The sequence below is a fragment of the Postia placenta genome (genome assembly GCF_002117355.1).
Source record: "Postia placenta MAD-698-R-SB12 unplaced genomic scaffold POSPLAscaffold_9, whole genome shotgun sequence".
NCBI classification, from domain to species: Eukaryota; Fungi; Basidiomycota; class Agaricomycetes; order Polyporales; family Adustoporiaceae; genus Rhodonia; species Rhodonia placenta.
Window position 1 is genome coordinate 1,546,087 of NW_020169840.1, and position 17,288 is coordinate 1,563,374.

At 57.3% G+C, this 17,288-nt stretch overlaps 4 protein-coding genes across 4 annotated transcripts; 1 reads left to right on the forward strand and 3 right to left on the reverse strand.

The window, feature by feature from the left end:
- Positions 1–306: 306 nt before the first annotated feature.
- Positions 307–2,300, forward strand: POSPLADRAFT_1146066 (hypothetical protein; the record flags this gene model as incomplete). The annotated part of the gene is made up of 9 exons (XM_024485879.1): positions 307–437; positions 514–541; positions 607–739; positions 796–874; positions 1,309–1,405; positions 1,464–1,574; positions 1,638–1,746; positions 1,808–2,105; positions 2,171–2,300. The coding sequence occupies 9 exons, from the start codon at positions 307–309 to the stop codon at positions 2,298–2,300; spliced, it is 1,116 nt and encodes a 371-aa protein (XP_024337994.1).
- Positions 2,301–6,308: 4,008 nt separating this feature from the next.
- POSPLADRAFT_1034682 (hypothetical protein) lies at positions 6,309–8,215 on the reverse strand (the record flags this gene model as incomplete). Its single annotated transcript, XM_024477042.1, has 4 exons — positions 6,309–6,803; positions 6,868–7,709; positions 7,773–8,093; positions 8,164–8,215. 4 exons carry the CDS (start codon positions 8,213–8,215, stop codon positions 6,309–6,311), a joined length of 1,710 nt encoding a protein of 569 aa, XP_024337995.1.
- Positions 8,216–11,130: 2,915 nt separating this feature from the next.
- On the reverse strand, positions 11,131–12,741 carry POSPLADRAFT_1047449 (hypothetical protein; the record flags this gene model as incomplete). Its single annotated transcript, XM_024479290.1, has 2 exons — positions 11,131–11,653; positions 12,695–12,741. 2 exons carry the CDS (start codon positions 12,739–12,741, stop codon positions 11,131–11,133), a joined length of 570 nt encoding a protein of 189 aa, XP_024337996.1.
- Positions 12,742–13,295: 554 nt separating this feature from the next.
- POSPLADRAFT_1085600 (hypothetical protein) lies at positions 13,296–14,111 on the reverse strand (the record flags this gene model as incomplete). Its single annotated transcript, XM_024483038.1, has 1 exon — positions 13,296–14,111. A coding segment is annotated over one exon (816 nt), but the record flags the coding sequence as incomplete, so codon positions are not given.
- Between the last annotated feature and the right edge of the window lie 3,177 nt (positions 14,112–17,288).

Below are 17,288 nucleotides of genomic sequence, written 5' to 3' on the forward strand. Positions count from 1 at the left end.
GACATCATAAAATATCCCAGATCACTGAACACTGTGTTTACGAGTAGCACCCACGGTTCCGACTGAGGGCAAGATCTTTGCTTGCAGACAAATCTATAACAGACCTTAGTGGCCCGTGAGTTGTAGTCGCGAAGGCATAGGAAATGGAGGCGCAGAGCAAGCATGACACGCCCAGGATTGATTTGTCAGCGGCGCGCTGCAGTCCAAAGCTCCACGTCTGCGCATACAGCAAACGCTCAATAGCTCTCTTTCCTCTTTTCTTCATCCCCCTCTCCCGCTGCCGACTGCTTCTTGGTGCCGACCTTCATGAAGTTCGCGTTCTCTTTTTTGGCGGCGGCACTCTCGCTGGGTAGCGCGCTGGCCTCGAATGTCATCGAACTCACCCCCGACAACTTCGATGCCGTGATCGGCCAGGGCAAACCAGCACTCGTTGAGTTGTGCGTAGCTCAAGTTGCTTGGAGAAGCGCTCCAAGCATGCCCTTAACTCCTCTAATCATTACCTGCATCCTCTAGCTTTGCGCCCTGGTGTGGTCACTGCAAGGTACGCTGCACGGGTGTGCTTCCGCATCCGGAGGCATGGCAGTATTGATGCGTTCCATCCTTTAGAACCTCGCCCCAATTTACGAACAACTCGCCGATGCGTATGCGCACGCGAAGGACAAGGTCGTCATCGCCAAAGTAGATGCAGACGGCGTCGGCAGACCACTGGGGAGCCAGTACGGCGTGACGGGCTTTCCTAGTGCGTAGGACTCCTCTTGCACTGGTTTGTAATCTAACGCATCGCCTCATCCTCAGCTCTCAAGTGGTTTAACGCGGCCGGCGGTGAGCCGGAGAAGTACGAGGGTGGCCGGGACCTTGACGCCCTCGCCAACTTGTGAGTTTCGGATAGCCTGTGCTCTGGATTCCTTCCCTCCCTTGCCTCCCCCCCTCCTGTGCGCCTACATCTACACGGTCGGTCTGAATATTGCAGGCTTTGCCTTGCCTCAGCGTTCCGCTCGTCCGGGGCTTCCTGAAAGCAGACGCCGTCGACGATCTGGCGGTGCCTCAGTCGTATTCATATCGTGTCCCTTTTACCAGCTTTCTCTTTGGCTGGGTGCTACAATATATGGAGGACCTGCTGGTCACCTATGTTCTTCGCCCAGTCCTCATATTTCGTGTTATTAAAGTCAGCCAACATCTTGCTACACACGGATAGTATCTATAATATCCCGGCGACATTTGTCGCTGATGGTGAGGCACGACTAATTGACCCTATACTTATCCTCACACGCTGCTGCCTATACCAGATATGCTCATACTGCTTTCCAGCGTCACCTCAAAATCTGGTGTGAAGTCTCTCATCAAGCCTCCTCCACCGCCTGCCTATAAGATTCTGGACTACAGCAACTTTGACGATGTTGTCGTCGTAAGTCTCCGCACATTCTCAAATGTGGCAGCGGCATGTTAACACTACCGTTGATCAGAACTCAGACAACAACGTCCTTGTCGCGTTCACCGCACCCTGGTGCGGTCATTGCAAGAATCTGAAGCCGACATGGGCCGAGATTGCGAAGGATTTCGCGTCGGAGTCTCAGGTACGCCATCATGCTCTTGTACTAGCACCGTACGCGCCGTAACCGGCTGCCCGCTGCTCTCAGTGCATTGTCGCAAACGTGGACGCCGACGCCGCGCCGAACAAGCCGCTCGCGGAGAAGTACGGCGTGCAAAGCTACCCCACGCTCAAATTCTTCAGCAAGGGCCACAAAGGTGCGTCTATCCCATGGCCCTGGCCACCCGCCAACGCATGACCGAGCGTCGATCCCCGCAGACGAGCCTGAAGACTATGACGGCCCGCGCTCGGAGGAGGCCTTCGTTGAGTTCCTGAACGAGAAGTGCGGCACGCAACGCGCGCCGGGCGGCGGGCTCACCGAGCTCGCGGGTCGCCTGCCCGAGTTCGACACGCTCGCGTCGCAGTTCGTCGCCGCGGCGGGCGAGGCGCGGGATGCGATCTACAAGGACGCATCTGCGCTCGCGGCGAGCGTCGGCCCCACGGCGAGCCACTACGTGCGGGTGATGGAAAAGGTCGTGAACGGGAGCGAAGAGTACCTTGAGAAGGAGACGAAGCGGTGCGTCACGCATCCATCGCGTGTCTCTTCCGAATGCGTGCTGACTGGAAAGCCGATGTGTACAGATTGACGTCGATCCTGCAGAAGCGCACGCTCGCGCCGGCGAAGTTGGATGAGCTCAAGGTCAAGGCGAACATCCTTGGCGCATTCAAGAAGGTTGAGGAGGTCGTGGCGCGGGCGACAGCGGAGCTGTGAGCGGCGGTTGTGTGCGACTGGTCGTGCTTGACAGTGTCGATCTGTATTTATCGCGTCTTCGATATGTCCCTTTCTCTTCTCGCGGAAAGTCCTCGATTATCGAGTGGGCTCGGAGGCGAGTATAAAGCTTCCAGTTCTAGGAACACCCCGCCCGGATTCCTGGTAACGAGGCCTCGTACAGCAAGACTTGGTACAAGGGCTTATGCGCATGATTCAGTGACCGGTGCACGTTCGCATTTGCGATCTTGAGGTGTCAGTCCGTCGTATTGGACAAGCAGGATCTCCGTACCCTGGTGGGGTTTACTTGTGCGGCAGAGTATCGTGACACCATAGATGTGGGAGCTGATAGATCAAGGGCGGATGCACGCGGACTATCATAGCGTATAGTAAGTATAAGACGAGACGCATTGAAAAAGAGTGGAATATACAGTTATCAGTGGTTGTTGGCTGACTCCTGTTCCGCTATGGCCCACACTAGGATCGTCTCCTCAAGCCAGACTGCGGATGAGGATTCATGTTTCGTGTCGTAGATAGCCTTGCTTACCGGTCCGTCTCACACACCCTGAGTATAAGGTCGATCCCGTGGGCCTAGGTCCTGTGCAAGAGCCGCCGAAACATACGGTGAGACATGCCATTCCATTCTTGTTCTTGTTCGTGCTGCGGAAGAATCATAGTCGACTCCGAGCACAGTCATCGCGCCTGAATAGGGGACCTGTTCGTGCGACGGGACCATGCGCCGCGGGCTGTCACCGCCTGCTTGGGATTCGAATCATTGTGCGCATGCAGTCTTTCTCCCGGCTGCCCGAATATTAGGAGCGTAGTCTGGCGTCAGGGCGGGCGCGGCCTAGCCGCGTTTGGCGATATGAGAACTGCGCTGCAGAGTCAGACGATTGCCGCGCCTAGGTCCATGGCGGAGAGCGGCCCTGCTTTTGGAGCTTGAGCGGGCTAGATGAAGGCCTTGATCAGAGACATGATCATCATCACTAGAAGTGCATCCACGTTTGTTCAGGATGGCGGGGAGCTCTACGTGCTAAGAATGTCATGTTCAATGCGGTTGCGTGATACAAATAGTGTTACACGGACCTTGCAGACATCACGGTCTAGGCCGCGCGACAGGATGATCGACTATGCAATCGGGCATTTGACTGCTAGAATCTAAATCTCAATGTATCTCGCCGCAGAGCGGGCTAGCGAAATCGTGTCAAATGACGGAAAGAGGAGGGAGTGAATACATGATTGATTCCGCAAATGCCATCATTCCCGCGTCACGGCTGAATATGATAAAGTACCTTGCTAAGTGAGCACACCTGATGTAAGTGAAATTGAGGACGGAACACAAAATATATCGTCGGATGCTAGGCTTACCTAGGGCCAGTAATACATCCGGCTGCCCCTTGATGGAGGTCTGGGCTGCTGTCAGTGCATGAGTATGAAGACACCAAAACGTACCCATTAATTGTTGTTGTAACATTGACGTCGAGCTTGTTCGGCCGGACAATGCTCGAATTGAGGCATTGACGGAGAAATATGGGGTATGTGATGGCGCTCAGTTAGGACGTGTGCAATGTGGAGGGGCCCTGAAAACACAGTGGGTGTCATGAGAATCCCGGCGATGCGCTTGTATGAGTATCCTACTGCTGCATTTGTAGTAAGAGATGAGCTCGGAACCCTTGAGAAGAGCGGAGATGATGACTATTGGTGTACCTGACCTGTGATCGCAGAATCTCGGACTCACACATCGCTGCCTTTGGACGAATTGACTTGGCCAGTGAATGAGTGACAGGCTCACTCATTGTCTTCTGCCATAGGCAAGATGGATCCGAGACACATGCTTTCCCTGGGAAGCACCGAGTCCGGGACACCTGATTCTTCGAATGCATTGCCCTGTCTCGGAACAACGCGGCTCCTGGGTGAAAGCATGACTTACAGCAAGGTATTTCTATAGAACTAATAGTCCAATAAAGCAATGGAAGGGACGTGAAGATGAAAGTCGCGGGGGCGCGTCAAGGGCTAGTAGCAGGTCTGATGCGTTCGTCCGACGTCCGCCCATGGTATGAGAGGCGCCTGATAAGCACTCTGAAGTGGGAACGTATCCGGCGCTGTCGGAGACGTCACACAAGACGCTACATTTAGAAGCGTACTCTGTCAATTTGAGGTTATTGAAGATGGCCTCGCGACGCGCAAGAAGGGAAATAGAGTTAGCTTAGGCGCCAACTACCACGCCAGGTGATGCAGTCATCATGAACTTAGTGTGTGAGTTTGCTGAGGAATCGCCGCGGACCTTGTGCTTATTGCTCCAGATGTCCGCCGGCGTCTTTCGCACAAGACAAGAACACTGGGCCTTCAAGGTCTCTCTCATCAACTGTTCGGTATGGAGGATGTTGTGAAAAAGGACTGACATGACAATATGAAAGACCTAGCCTCCAGATAGTCCCCAGTGAGAACACTAGAAGAGCGAGCAATGGACAGTCCAACCAGCGGCTTCGGCTTGTCATACCAGAAGTCGGCATCCCGAGATTAGGAAGTAGATCACGGGCGTCGCCACATCAGCTCCCCGATGCATTAAGTGCCCGCATGGTCCCAATGGTTCGACGAAATGGAAGGTCAGCGATGAGTTCCGATCGTACCAAGCCTTCGGGCGAGACCCCCGCTCCAGACATTCGACACCTCAAATCATAGTGGCAGGCGCGCCAGTAGTACACCCGCTGTTCCCTTTCATCCTCATACTAGGACGCGCGGATCGTTCTCCGGGGCCGTACAATGAAGATGATGCCTGATCAGCGCAGTGCCAGCCGCAAAGGCGCACAGGTCGACTCACTTTGTACGGATGTGGACGGCGTGCGAGGGCGCACCAGAACCACGGTAGCTCCAGGATGACCTAAGACGCGAACCCTGCACGGCATACTCGGGAATTCTCTGCAATCGAGAAGACCCGAGAGGCCAGGCGTGCAGCGTGATGACTCGGGCGGCGAGGCCCCCAAGCTCGTCGTCCAGGCCTCAGGAACGGTACATGTGTTACGACAGCGGATAACACGCAGCTTCATAAGACGTCCGCGATGGTGGTCGCGGTGCCCGCCGGTGGCCAAAACTCGTGCCGTACTGTCGAGGGTCCGAATAGATCATAGAACATCTTCATTGGAGAGAACATACGGGCATATCGGCTCTCCGGTGCATTATACGTCGCCTCGAGGGTGCTGCACGCCCTGCAGAGAATGAGAGATAAGCTCTCGATGTGAGCTTACGCATTATGTTGCTAAGCATTGCCGAGGAGAGTCAAGGGCATCGAGGTGTGCGTCCGCTGCAGTGCCTGGATCATCCATCAGCTGATAATCCACGTGCGCGATAAGATACCTTTCGCCCCCATGAGAGGGATCGCGAGTGCGGAATATGCGCGAGCACGCGCGCCCTGCCGACTTTCACACACAATTCAGCAATATTGACGTCAAGGTTCGTGTTCGTGACAGCCATCTCGACGACAGGTACGTAAAAAACCCGAACCCTAGTGGGCGATTAAGTTCATCGACTATGAGTACGCGCACGGAGTTAGAGGGCAGAAGCGCACCTCGGTACCCTCCACGTTCGTGCGGAATTGTTTTACGTAGGAAAATAGACGCAAGATATTCGAGTGGAGAGGATACATGTTCATAGCAGTACAAGCGACAGCGCCAAACGAGAAGATCGCATGATACATGTGGGAGAACTGATAATCTGACAAAGCCTGGTGATCATAGCGAGCGTTTCGAGAGCCGGAGTACAATCTTCAATCAAGCTGGGGCGATAGAGCTGGAGCGATAGGCATAGTGCATAGGGAAAGTCTATGTGACCGGGGAGTTGAATCGCCAGCCAATGACAACAGTCAAAAAATAGCAAGTGAGAGTTGAATCTCGGAGACCCGGAAATGATATGGACAGAGCGCATAGACGGGGGGGGGGGGGGCGGCGGGGGAAGGGTCGGCCAGGGATACGATCAGAAGAAACGGCGCCACAAGCCTGCTCTAGGACCGAGCCGTCAATTGAAGAATAGACGGTCGTCCGGGAGACAATTCAATGCGTGCGCTTGAGGAAAAATCGGCACGCCTTCGCTGCCATCGAAGAAGTCCCATCGAAGATACGGGCGGTTGAGCGATGCGACGAAGACCCCATTATTGCCGTACCAATCGCCGTGCATGGCGGAAACGCTTCCTTCGAGCGGGTCATGCATCATAGCAGCGTCTGCGACGGGCGGCAGCGCGAATGGAGGCGCGAATGCGAATTCGGGGTTAACGCGTTTGAAATATGCGTCCCCGGCCCAGCCCTTCAGCGAGGAGTACGAGGACTGGTGAGGTTCATGCGAGAATTGCGCTGCACCAAACACGCCTGCATCTGCATCGGGGAAAGCGTCCCGAAGATTGAATGGCGCAGACATCGGCGACTGCAGCGGGCTAGAGAAGTTGTCCGCGTCGGGCACAAACGCGGGTAATGGGGGACTCCAGCAGCCCGATTGCGCGGGGCTTGCGGCGTACATCTGCGTCAAGGATCAGCACCCGAAAGGCGGAAATTGAGAGCACGATCGGAAAATAAACGCCTACCTCATTCCACTGACCGAGGACAGGCGAAAACGACCCCGCGGCGAAGAATTCTGGAATAAGCGGCTGCGCCACCGACACGCCCCCTGCGCGCGCAGCTCCTGTGCCGTCACTGGCAGTACCAACAAGATTGTCTGCACGTGGTGCATCCTCGTGTTTACCAGGAGGCGCGATGGGATAATTCGTGTAGGGCACGTTGGCGGCCCAAGACGCGCCCGCGGCAGCGAGATCGCCATGGGCGACGAGGGCGAATTTTCTGGCGTCGAAATAGCCGCTACCGGTGCCGCTGCGCGTGTGCGGGGCGGGGGCGGAGGAAGACCGCTTGAACATCGCCGTGAGAGGGACCTTGAAACGAGCGTCGAATGCAGGGTCCGGCGTCATTGGACGCACATCTGCCGTATCCGCACGCTTGCGAGCGGGTTTGGCGGAAGAGGGATGCTCGATGGGGACCTCGACCGTGGCCGGACTCTGTGCCTTTGCCTCTTCCTGTCTGCTCACGGGGGCGTCTGCGCCCCCAACGCTCTCCTCCTTGATCTTCGTAGCCGCTCCAGCCGTGCAGTCATACTCCTTAATGGCCGCCTCCAGCGCGGAGCCCGTCTTGCCTGCTACGAGGAGATCGGCGATTATGGCGCACCTCTTTTCGCGGCTGTGTTCTTCTTTCTCTGCCTCCCCGCGCCCCTTCTTATTGACGCGCCTCTTAGGGCCGTCCTTTACCTTTGCGAGCGCGTTCGCCGCGGGCCTAAACCGCCAGTCGGGGTAGCGCTTGCGGTGCTCGGCCTGCGCGAGGACGGCCTTGGCCTCCCACACTTCTCTCTCCTCGCGCGGGAGCGCCTTCCAGTATTTACCTAATATATCGACGTGTGTCGTTTGAGAAGAACAGGAACCGACGATGTAAGGAGGGAACGCACCGATGATCTTCGAGAGCGCGCTGTGGTTGCCCTCGATCTTGCCCGGGATGTGCTGCGCATGGATGAACGACGATCTAAAGAGGATAAACGCGTTCGGCGGGCGCGGAATGTACGAGGCATCGCGCTTTTTCGCGTGCGAGACCCGAATGGGGCCGAGCGCAGGGGATGTATGCGGCGAGTACGCGGACAGGTCAGCGGGGATGTCGCCCGGAGGCAGCTCGAAGCTGAGTGGGTCGGTGCTGAACGTGATGGGCGTCATGTCCGTCGCGAATGTGAATGTCATGGACGGAGCTGGGGCATCCACGAGCGGGGGCATGCCGTCTGCACGCCATGGTGGTGGTGGGTGGTTGGTACGACGCGTGCATGGCCAAAAGAGGTAAGCGAGACTTACCATCATCGTCGGCCCCGTTGAAGGGCACGTCTGTAGCATACGCTGCGGCCATTTCTTGGTCGCGTCGAGAGCGGTGAGGGACTAGTTCAGTGTTGGGTGTTCAGAAGTTGGAAGAGTCAGCAGAGCGTCAGACGGGACTCGAGCGCAGGTGCGAAGCCAACAGTTGTCACCCGGACCTTGCGCGCTCAAGATATCATCTCCCTTATGCTCTTCTAGGCAAGTATCTCAAGAAGATAAACTTCGAGCCGGCAGCAGTGTTTCTCAGCCTTCTTCCGTCGACGTGCACTCTCTGTATAGCCTCGCGGAATTTGAGATTGGGCATCGCTCCCCGCGAGCCCGCTAAGCGAGTCACTTCACCTCGATCCGCCAGACAAACTTTCTATGGAGCGCATAGAAGCATATCCTCGAACCGGCGCGCCATCTTGCTAGCTCGCAATGTGGTGAGTTCCATGTGTTCCCTGGTCTCATAAAATCCGGACAGACGGCGAGTGCGCGAGCGTCAGCCTCACTTGACGCACGGATGGCCTCATGATTACTTGGCCGCTGCGCCGGAGCCCGGCCTATGCGACGTTGCAACGGATTTTGCGCGCACGAGGAACACAGCATGGCAGGGGAGCATACGCCATCCCTGCCGTTCATTTCCGCTCGTCGCTGCGGCCGATATGCCCTTGCGTAGTCTTCTGACCCATGATGGCCCCAGGGCGCACTCCGACAAGACAGGTTAGTATATCAAATCCGGCAACAGATTCGCCCTTCAATTGGGTCTCTGCCATCGAGGCAGCACAGCACTCGATAGTCTATCTCACTGCCCTGCTGCTTAGAGGTGAGTCCCCGGCCACTGCGAGCATACCGGTGCATGTCTGTGCCGTCTCCAATGCAAATTTAAGTATACAACGAAGTAAGAGATCTTGAAGGCAAATCTATCGATGTCTTCAGTCCTTTATTTCCCCGCATTTTTGCTTCCGTCCATCGATCGGTGCATTGACAACGAAGCGCCGCGGGGGTATACGGGGTCCTGCAGTGCCACCTACGATGTCGCCTATGCTGGTTTGCCTCGATGCCCGCTCGTAGCCTTATGCACCCGCAAGGTCGCTCTGCCCACGCGCACAGCGGAAGGGGCTACCCAATGGCTTTTCTGTCTCACCGCACCGCATACTACAGCGATCCTTCGGCCCGTACTCCTGGCGAGGGTAGGCGGCACTCCCAATCCGGATCTCAGCCTGGTGTCCCCGCGCTGCACACGTGTCGCTCTCCTGAAAGGCACGATGCCGCGCAATGACAACACTGGGAGCTCGTCCGGGTCATGTTCCCTCTATGTCATGTCGCATGCCTTTCATCCGACGATCCGTGTCTACGCGGTGAACCACTGCGTCTTATTTTATTTTCTCGCTATCACCATGGCCTCACGCCAAACGTCGGTCCGGTCTCTGACATTTCCCTTGCAACGGGTCACTGTACCGCCCCTCCGTCCTCCGCCGCCCGCTCATCAAGCCCAAGCAATCCTGATACCCGTCCAGGGATGGCAGCAGGTGGTGAGCGCTCCAGCAAAGCGCACGACATATGCCGTTATGCGTAACATAGACTGATAGCTGGCCGTCTCCGGTGAATTATGAAGGTACTATCACCTCCGCTCAGGGTACTCCTATCACAGCGTTACCTCCGCTCTCGACACGGCGGGCGTCCATCCCGCCCTCTCGGACTCAAAGCTGATCGGACTTGCCGCTGACGCCATCGCGCGCTTCCTTCCCTGTCCGTATTGCATCAAGCTATCAAAGACGTCCCTCAGCTGCAGCAGCGTCTCGCCGGCGCCTCGCCTTCACAGCGAGATCCGCAACCTATCTCGCTGACCTGCACTTTATCAATCTCATGTGGTTTGCTAGTTGGTTGTCCCTCAGCATTGCTGCCAGCGCCATTTCCCTCGATGGTGACTCACGCGACAAGACGCCCGCTCGCGTCTACGTCGTCAAATTCGGCGACTCAGAGGACAACGCCCGCGAAAGCGTCATTGACACTGTGCGAACCTCCGCCCGCACAAACGCCCTCTTTTCGACTTTGGAATTCGGGCGCCCGGTCCGACAAGCTCTGCGTGTCAGGTGTCCGCGCGTCACGGGGCGGCATGCCGTACTCTTGTCCCGAATTTCGCCTCGTCGTGCGGCATAGTGGCCTCTGCAATCTGCACGGGGCACCTGCACGCCCAACGCGGCGCGGCGGGTGCTGTTCGGTTGAGCACTGCATCTCGCAACGTGCTGGTGACCGCGCTGTCTTGCACGGACTTTGACGCAATAAAACGTGCAGGTGATATCCTTGCGCAACGGTATGTCAATCAAGCACGATCATCAGTCCCGTCTACCAGCGCGTCGGCTGCTGCTATTCCTTTTCTTCACAGCGTCTCACTGCACTCCTTCCATTTTGACTCTTCCGTGCAACGCCACCGTCAGTTGGTACCCACCGCGCGTAGCGCTGAAAATATGCAGCTCGGGACATCATCCTCGCATTCATATTGATACACATACAATGTGGCCAGTCCCATGACCAGCGCCGTGCGCCCGGTATGCGCGTGCCCCTCTCACTCCTGTGGGAGTATAGCCGACAATACGATCCTGATCTCGGAGTCTAGAACCGGCATCTCACTCGAAGTTAGTTCTAGGGGCGTCGGCGTCCCAGACAAGTCCGAGGGTCACCGGGCGTTTTCCTGCCAACTGCGCTAACTAACCCGAGTCAGCACGGACCCACGATACCCGGCTCAACTGAGGATTTCAAGGTCGGAGCTCAAGATCGACGCCGACGATGCGTTGCTATGCCCATGCGGCGCGCCAGCGAGCGCCGTCCCGCCCTGACTGTCAAACTGCACGACGGAAAGAAAGACCCTGCATATGTCACCGCAAGTACCGACAAAAGCCCGATGGAAGCTTGATAGGAAGAGTGAGTGTGTAAGCACGAAGATGTACGGGCGCCCCGCCACCGCTCTCATGGCGGGCCTACGAACAACACGAAGCCGCTCCCGTCCGGCGCAGACTCGAGCCCCCGAAAGAGGACCCTATCGCCCAGGTAATCAATCCGGCGCAGCCCGTCGTCGTCGCCGGGGATGCGCCCGCTCCACATGCGGCGCACACGGTCCCAGTACGCGTTGTACATCTGGTTCCGGCGCTCCTCGGGGAGCGCAGCGACCTCCTCCGCCCTCATGAACTCCTCGAAGTTCGCGACGCACGCGTTCAGGACGTCCATGACGAGCACGGGGAGGCGCTCGTGGTGCGGCCGCACGGCGAACGGCCACGGAAAGCGCGTGAAGTTGTCGTCCGCGAGCGCGCTGATGTGCAGGAGCGACACGGGCGGGTGCGTCGCGGGCTGCGCGCCGTTCGCGCCGTCCGGCAGGAACGGGATGCGCCACGGCTCGTCGTCTCCGTCGAGCGCGGGGAGCTCGCCCAGCCACACGATGCACGGGTGCATGCGGAGGTCGAACAGCAGGGGCGGTCGCCCGAAGAGCCGGTGTCTGAGAAACGGGTTCAGCTGGATCTCCGAAGGCGGCAGCGGGCACGGGCCCAGTGGTGGCGTAGGCCACAGGTTGGGGCGCGGAGGCAACGACGAGTGTTCGAGGCGCGCAACCCAGTTCTCCGGACGCGGGCTGCCGCGGGGGTCATGCAGGCTGTGAAACATATCCTGGACCTCCGATGGGCTGAGATCTCGAGGCACGGACGGGGGCGCTGGATCAGTGAAATTCAGCGCCGACGGATCAGTAGATGTTGTATGTAGCCATACGTACTGGCGTTGTGCACAAACACGCCATCAACAATTGGGCGCGCCCAGTAACCGTACGCTCGCCACTCTGCCGGTGTGACAATGTGCCTGTCCGAGTGCTCGTTATGCAATGATGACGATGACGGCGGGTCTTCCGCATCTCGTGGGGCGGCTCCCGGCTTCTTGTTCTTGCCTAGAACGTCCGAAGCACGCAGCAGGTCACTATGGCTGCCCAGGCCGCGGACATGAACTATGATGTATGCACGACAGACGTACCGAACCACCGTTTGCGCAGAGTGGTGAGCCACGATCGGCTCGATCTTGCGCTGGAATGATCATGGCTTGCATGCTGTCTTCCCTTCTCTTCGCGCGCCCTACGCGAATGCTGTCGTTGTGAATGCTCTGGATTTGGCGCAGCCGCCTGTGCTGGCGATGATTGCTCGGATGGGAGAGACGACGGCTCTAATATTGGCGAGGGGACCCACGGGCGGCTGCTATCCACAACGTGCCCAAAGTTGACTGCGTTCTCCGGCCAAGTGGCGTATTCCGGATGCAGCATGTCTGCAAAACTGATGTGTCTGTGTGCTTAGCGAGGCTGTAGCGAGCGATGCGATGTCGATGTGGTTGTAGAGCAAGTCATAGCGCCCCGCTCATGGTACAGAGAGAGAGCCTTGAGGCTGATGCACGCTGTATGTGGGTCCTGGGGTTTATCGGGCAACATCGGTAGGATGTCCTTGCACGCTTTAGATGTTCACGCCCTCGAAATAAGACATGCCTCCCGTGAGAAGCATCTGACATGCCGTATGCGGTAATTGATTGCGTCTTGTTGATGCCTGTGGGCATGTCGCCGCCATTGCATTGGTCTTCTCCCGTTACACTCGTCAGCAGAGTTCTCGGGGCACCTCGAACAACGAGTCAAGACAATGTCGTGCCGTGCAGCGTCCGCCGTCGAGAGCGTCCGCTGGGCCGCTGCTGCATGCACCCACGTGACGAGGACGATCGAGAGAATCCAAGATGCGTTGATTCATGATTAGGTGAAGAGCGTTGACGCTGGCGGCTGCAAGCCATCCCCGTGACAAAGGCTTGGAATTTTGGTAATTGAGAGCATTGCACATATTGAATTAAAAGGACAGCTTCCTGTCTGTCTAGCATAAGTGATGATATAATACTGCAGAAATGGAGGATGACATGGGTGTGTTTCGACTCCCGACGCTGGTACCAGGTCCAGTACGACAGTCGTACGCCGCGTCACCCGGAACTGGTGGGCAAATCAGCGCATCAATGAAATGCGTAGCGATAGAAGACGTCACACACCCTGCCTTTGGAAGCGATAATTATAGAGCACATTCATCCTCAGCCTTTGCGATCCTCTGCTCCAGCAGCTCCTCTTTCGTCCCTTTTCTCGCCCTCAGCCACTGCTTCAGCACGCACTCACCCTTCCCGCCGCCGCCTCCCTTGCAGCCCTTACAGCGCCGGCCGTGTCCGACCATCAAGACATGCAGCCCGTACTTCAGTTCGTCTGGAACAGTGAGATCAAGATGTGCCTGGGCGGTCACCCTGTCCGCTCTGCTCGGCACCCATCCCAGCAGCTTGGACAGGCGGAAGACGTGCGTGTCCACGGGGAAGGATGCCCGCCCGAGACAGAAGAGCAGGACACACGACGCCGTCTTCGGGCCCACGCCGCCGTACGACACCAGCTCCTTCATGGCTTCCTCGTCGGAGAAGGCCTTCGCTATTATCAGTTTGCCCTTGCCCGCAGCTTCATCAGTGATGGGTCCGGCGAGGTGTTGAAGCGAGTACGACCCGTGGCGCGCATGCACCTCCTGCAGGATATTCTGGATGACGCCCGCCTTCTTGTTGGCCAGTCCGCCCATCCTGATGGCGTCCACGACTTCTTGTTTCGGCGCTTGCGCCATCGCCGCGAAGTTGTTGCGGCCAAACTTGTCGTCGAGGCTGCGCTTCGCCGCCGTGGAGTTGCGTCCTGTGGTGTTCTGGCTGAGTATGGTCCCGATGAGCGACTCGAGCACGTTCGGCACGCTGCCGCACGTGCGCGCAGAGTTGTTTGACTCTGAAGGTGTCTTCTGCTCTGGTGCTATGTCCGGGTGAGTGGACACAAGCAATGCATGCACTTCGGCAGCTTCGTCAGGGGTGGGATGGGGAAAGTCAGGAAAAGGCGAGGCCACCGCGTGAGAAGCAAGGAGCTTCAATTTCTTGTGTTTGTGGGGCGAGGAGGGCCCTGGAGGCACGCTAGGGGAGCGAGATCGTTTCAGCTTCGGAGGCATTGGGCAGGGGCTAGCGTCGATGGACGGCTCGAGCAGAGTTGCTTCCGCGACGGGCGCCTCCTGGCTGTTCAACTTTACCCAGTCTAAAAATGGGAATGTGTGATGTCGATCACCGGCGATCAGCCACGCGATTCATCGCCGATCGCCTCGCCGCCGGGCATTCACGCTCAACTTTGGATTTGAATGCCGCGACGCTGAGCGCAAGCTTCTCTTCAGCACGCGAAACGCAGCACTTGCACGCGTCGCTCAAACTGCTACCCGCAGCATTCGTTCTGTCTGCACAACATAGAGCCCCACAAATTGCCTCAAACGGCGGGCCCGCCGCTCCACGCCATTTTCTGTGTCATAACGATAACAATCGCGGGTGAAACCGCCTATGCGCGTGCACGCCCGAGCCTGATTTCCGGGATTGTCCTGATGCACGTTCGCAGCGCCTTCAGGCATAGGCTAATCAGCCCCCATCAATAAAGGCACGCCGCGGGGAGACGTCTCCTACGGTTGGCGGGTGGGCGCAGGTCTAACTTCGTGCCTCAGCCACTGATCGGGTCTTGCCGGGGTCCTCAGAGTGACTAAGTTGTAACGTCTAGTGATGGTAATGGTCTATATATTTTCCCATTATCGATACTGTGTGTGATATCCGTGCTTATATCATGCTTACACAAGATACCTTTGGCAAGCAAATCATCCATGAGAATACCAAAATGGAGTATGTACCTAAGACCGTTATCATGATAAGATGGCTGAGCATATGGTATCAAGAAATAATTGGGTTGCGTTTACTTGGCGTATCGTACGCAACTTAATGTGCCAGCCTGTATATGTGCAACTTTACTAATATTCTCAAGCACATCATGATGCACAATTACTATGGTATTTGACCGGCTATATCTACTCAAATTGTACTTTAGAAGGAGAACGTACAAGGCTAGAGGGAGATATATATGGAGTTGAAAGATGTGTATATTTACAGACTCGAAGCAGGACCTTACGTAATCGGACATTGGCATAGTACACTTTGCGCTGTCGCACCTCAAGCCTTCAGATCTCAGTGCTTGCATAGTATTCCTGAGAAGCGAGTAACTCATTTATTTGTATCATATGGCGCGAATACTGCTCATACCTTGAGAATATAGCATAGGTCTCCAAGCATCTATCACTCAGTTATGGTTACATAAGCGCCCCATCTCCCATGCCGCCGATGCCGTCGAGCAGAATTCAGCCCTTGTTTAGATTACGTAATGGTCTGTCTGAGGCTCTGTCACGCTGAGATCTAGCACGGGGTACCACACGAGGCAGGACCCCATATTTAGTTACCATATCTTGACCTGCGCCCACCCGCCAACCGTAGTCTCCTGCAGCGCTGCCCGACAGCTTTTGCGCACGCGACCGTCTACGGAGAACGGTCTGACCCACTGATCCGTCGATAGCAGGGCCTGCCCCAGCGAGCTGATTGTCGGATGGATATGTGGACGTGTCTCCGCAGGGCGTAACGCCATTTGCGCCTGCGCGCCCACAGCCTCGTGGGGGAGCGCCGAGCGGACTTCTGACGGGGCTCGCTTCGGCTTCTGCAGACGTAAGGAAAGGCAATCGGCGTCCCCGGACTGCCATTGCGTCATGGCATCACCGCACCAGGGGACCAGCATTGGGCTACGCGCTGCCAATCGTGATCACTGATCACACGTCCGCACATGTGGGCGGATGGTATCGGCCATTATCTGCACGTAATGGCGGTGACATTACGTCCTTGCGCGCCACGTGGCTGCCAGAGCTCCGACTCGACAATGGTGTATTTTTGCTCGCAGTGAAGAACTGGCGCAATGCCGTGACGAACGGCCAGGACGGTAGCCATGGCTGGCGCCGACTGTGCCGGGGGGCAAGCGTCGGTAGACGAGAGAGAAATCTTCTGCTGCGCAGCTAAGGCGGCGACATGGGATCCGTGAGCGTGCAGTCCGGGTATGCCTCAATAGCCATCGCGGACCGTGTGTCCTCGGCGTCCACAGTCGACGGGAGTCACATTATCTCTGCTAACTTACACATGACGGGAGCCAAGAACCACTGTGGATGATTTCCAAGGACCACACAGAATGGAAATCATATGATAGCGACCTACCTCAGAATATTCTTCCGACGTCGGCGAGTCGCCACGAGCACAAAACGAAATGCACCGCACAGCTTTCGCCAGATGGAAGGCCACGGGAGCTTCCTCAGTGCGGTGAAATGAACGCGTATCTAGCGTGATCCTGCAGAAAAGCAGCGCACGCGCAGGTACGCCACGATAATCGATGCTGCTCGCTGAGGGAAACCCCAGGGCACAGGTGCAAGCGGAGGCAGATAGCACGCCGCCCGCCCATCTGATCACTGCATCACTCTCCGCGAGCGTGCCCTTGGGGCTGACTAGCAGCCGGCGGACCTGCGTCCGAGCGTGCGGTCCGTCCCGTCCAGGAGACAGCCTGAGCCTGTTGCCATGCGAACCGCTCGAATTGTGCGGGCGGGACGCATGGCGGGCTCGCGACGCAGCACACAATAGCGTCGCCGCGCATCCGCCGATGGCCAGGGTGCAACGCGGCGTGCTGCGATGCACAAGGCGGGATTATGCAGCGAAAATTTTGGATATTCGCGTGCGAGATGGATTAGCACCGAGCCGACGAACCAGCGTGGCGGGCTGGCCGTCCGACGCGAAAGCTCAAGGTTCGGAGCAGCAGTGTCCCGCCAGATAGACGTGATAGAGATAGAGATGCTGCTAGGCTGAACGCGGCGCGCGGGATCCGATATCGAGGTGAGGCAGCCGAGTCTCCGGACGCGTAGTTCCAAGTTTCCTTATTTGGCGACAAAGCGCAGGGCCGGTGGCTGCAGCGACATTGCCTCGCGCGTGGCCTCGCGCAGCGCGGCTGGTCGGATGCGCGGCTGGGGAGGCGAAATCTGCCCATGACATCCGTTCTGGATAGGAAAATAGCTAGTCGCCGCTATGCATGCGACCGCCCTGGGACGGACCGGGATAGTTCGGTATCAGCATTCATTTCCGCCCATGGACCGTATGGGCCGACGTCGGGGCGTGGGTGTCATGGGACTGGATGCGGGACGGCTGGGAAACGCGCACTGTTTGGGCGC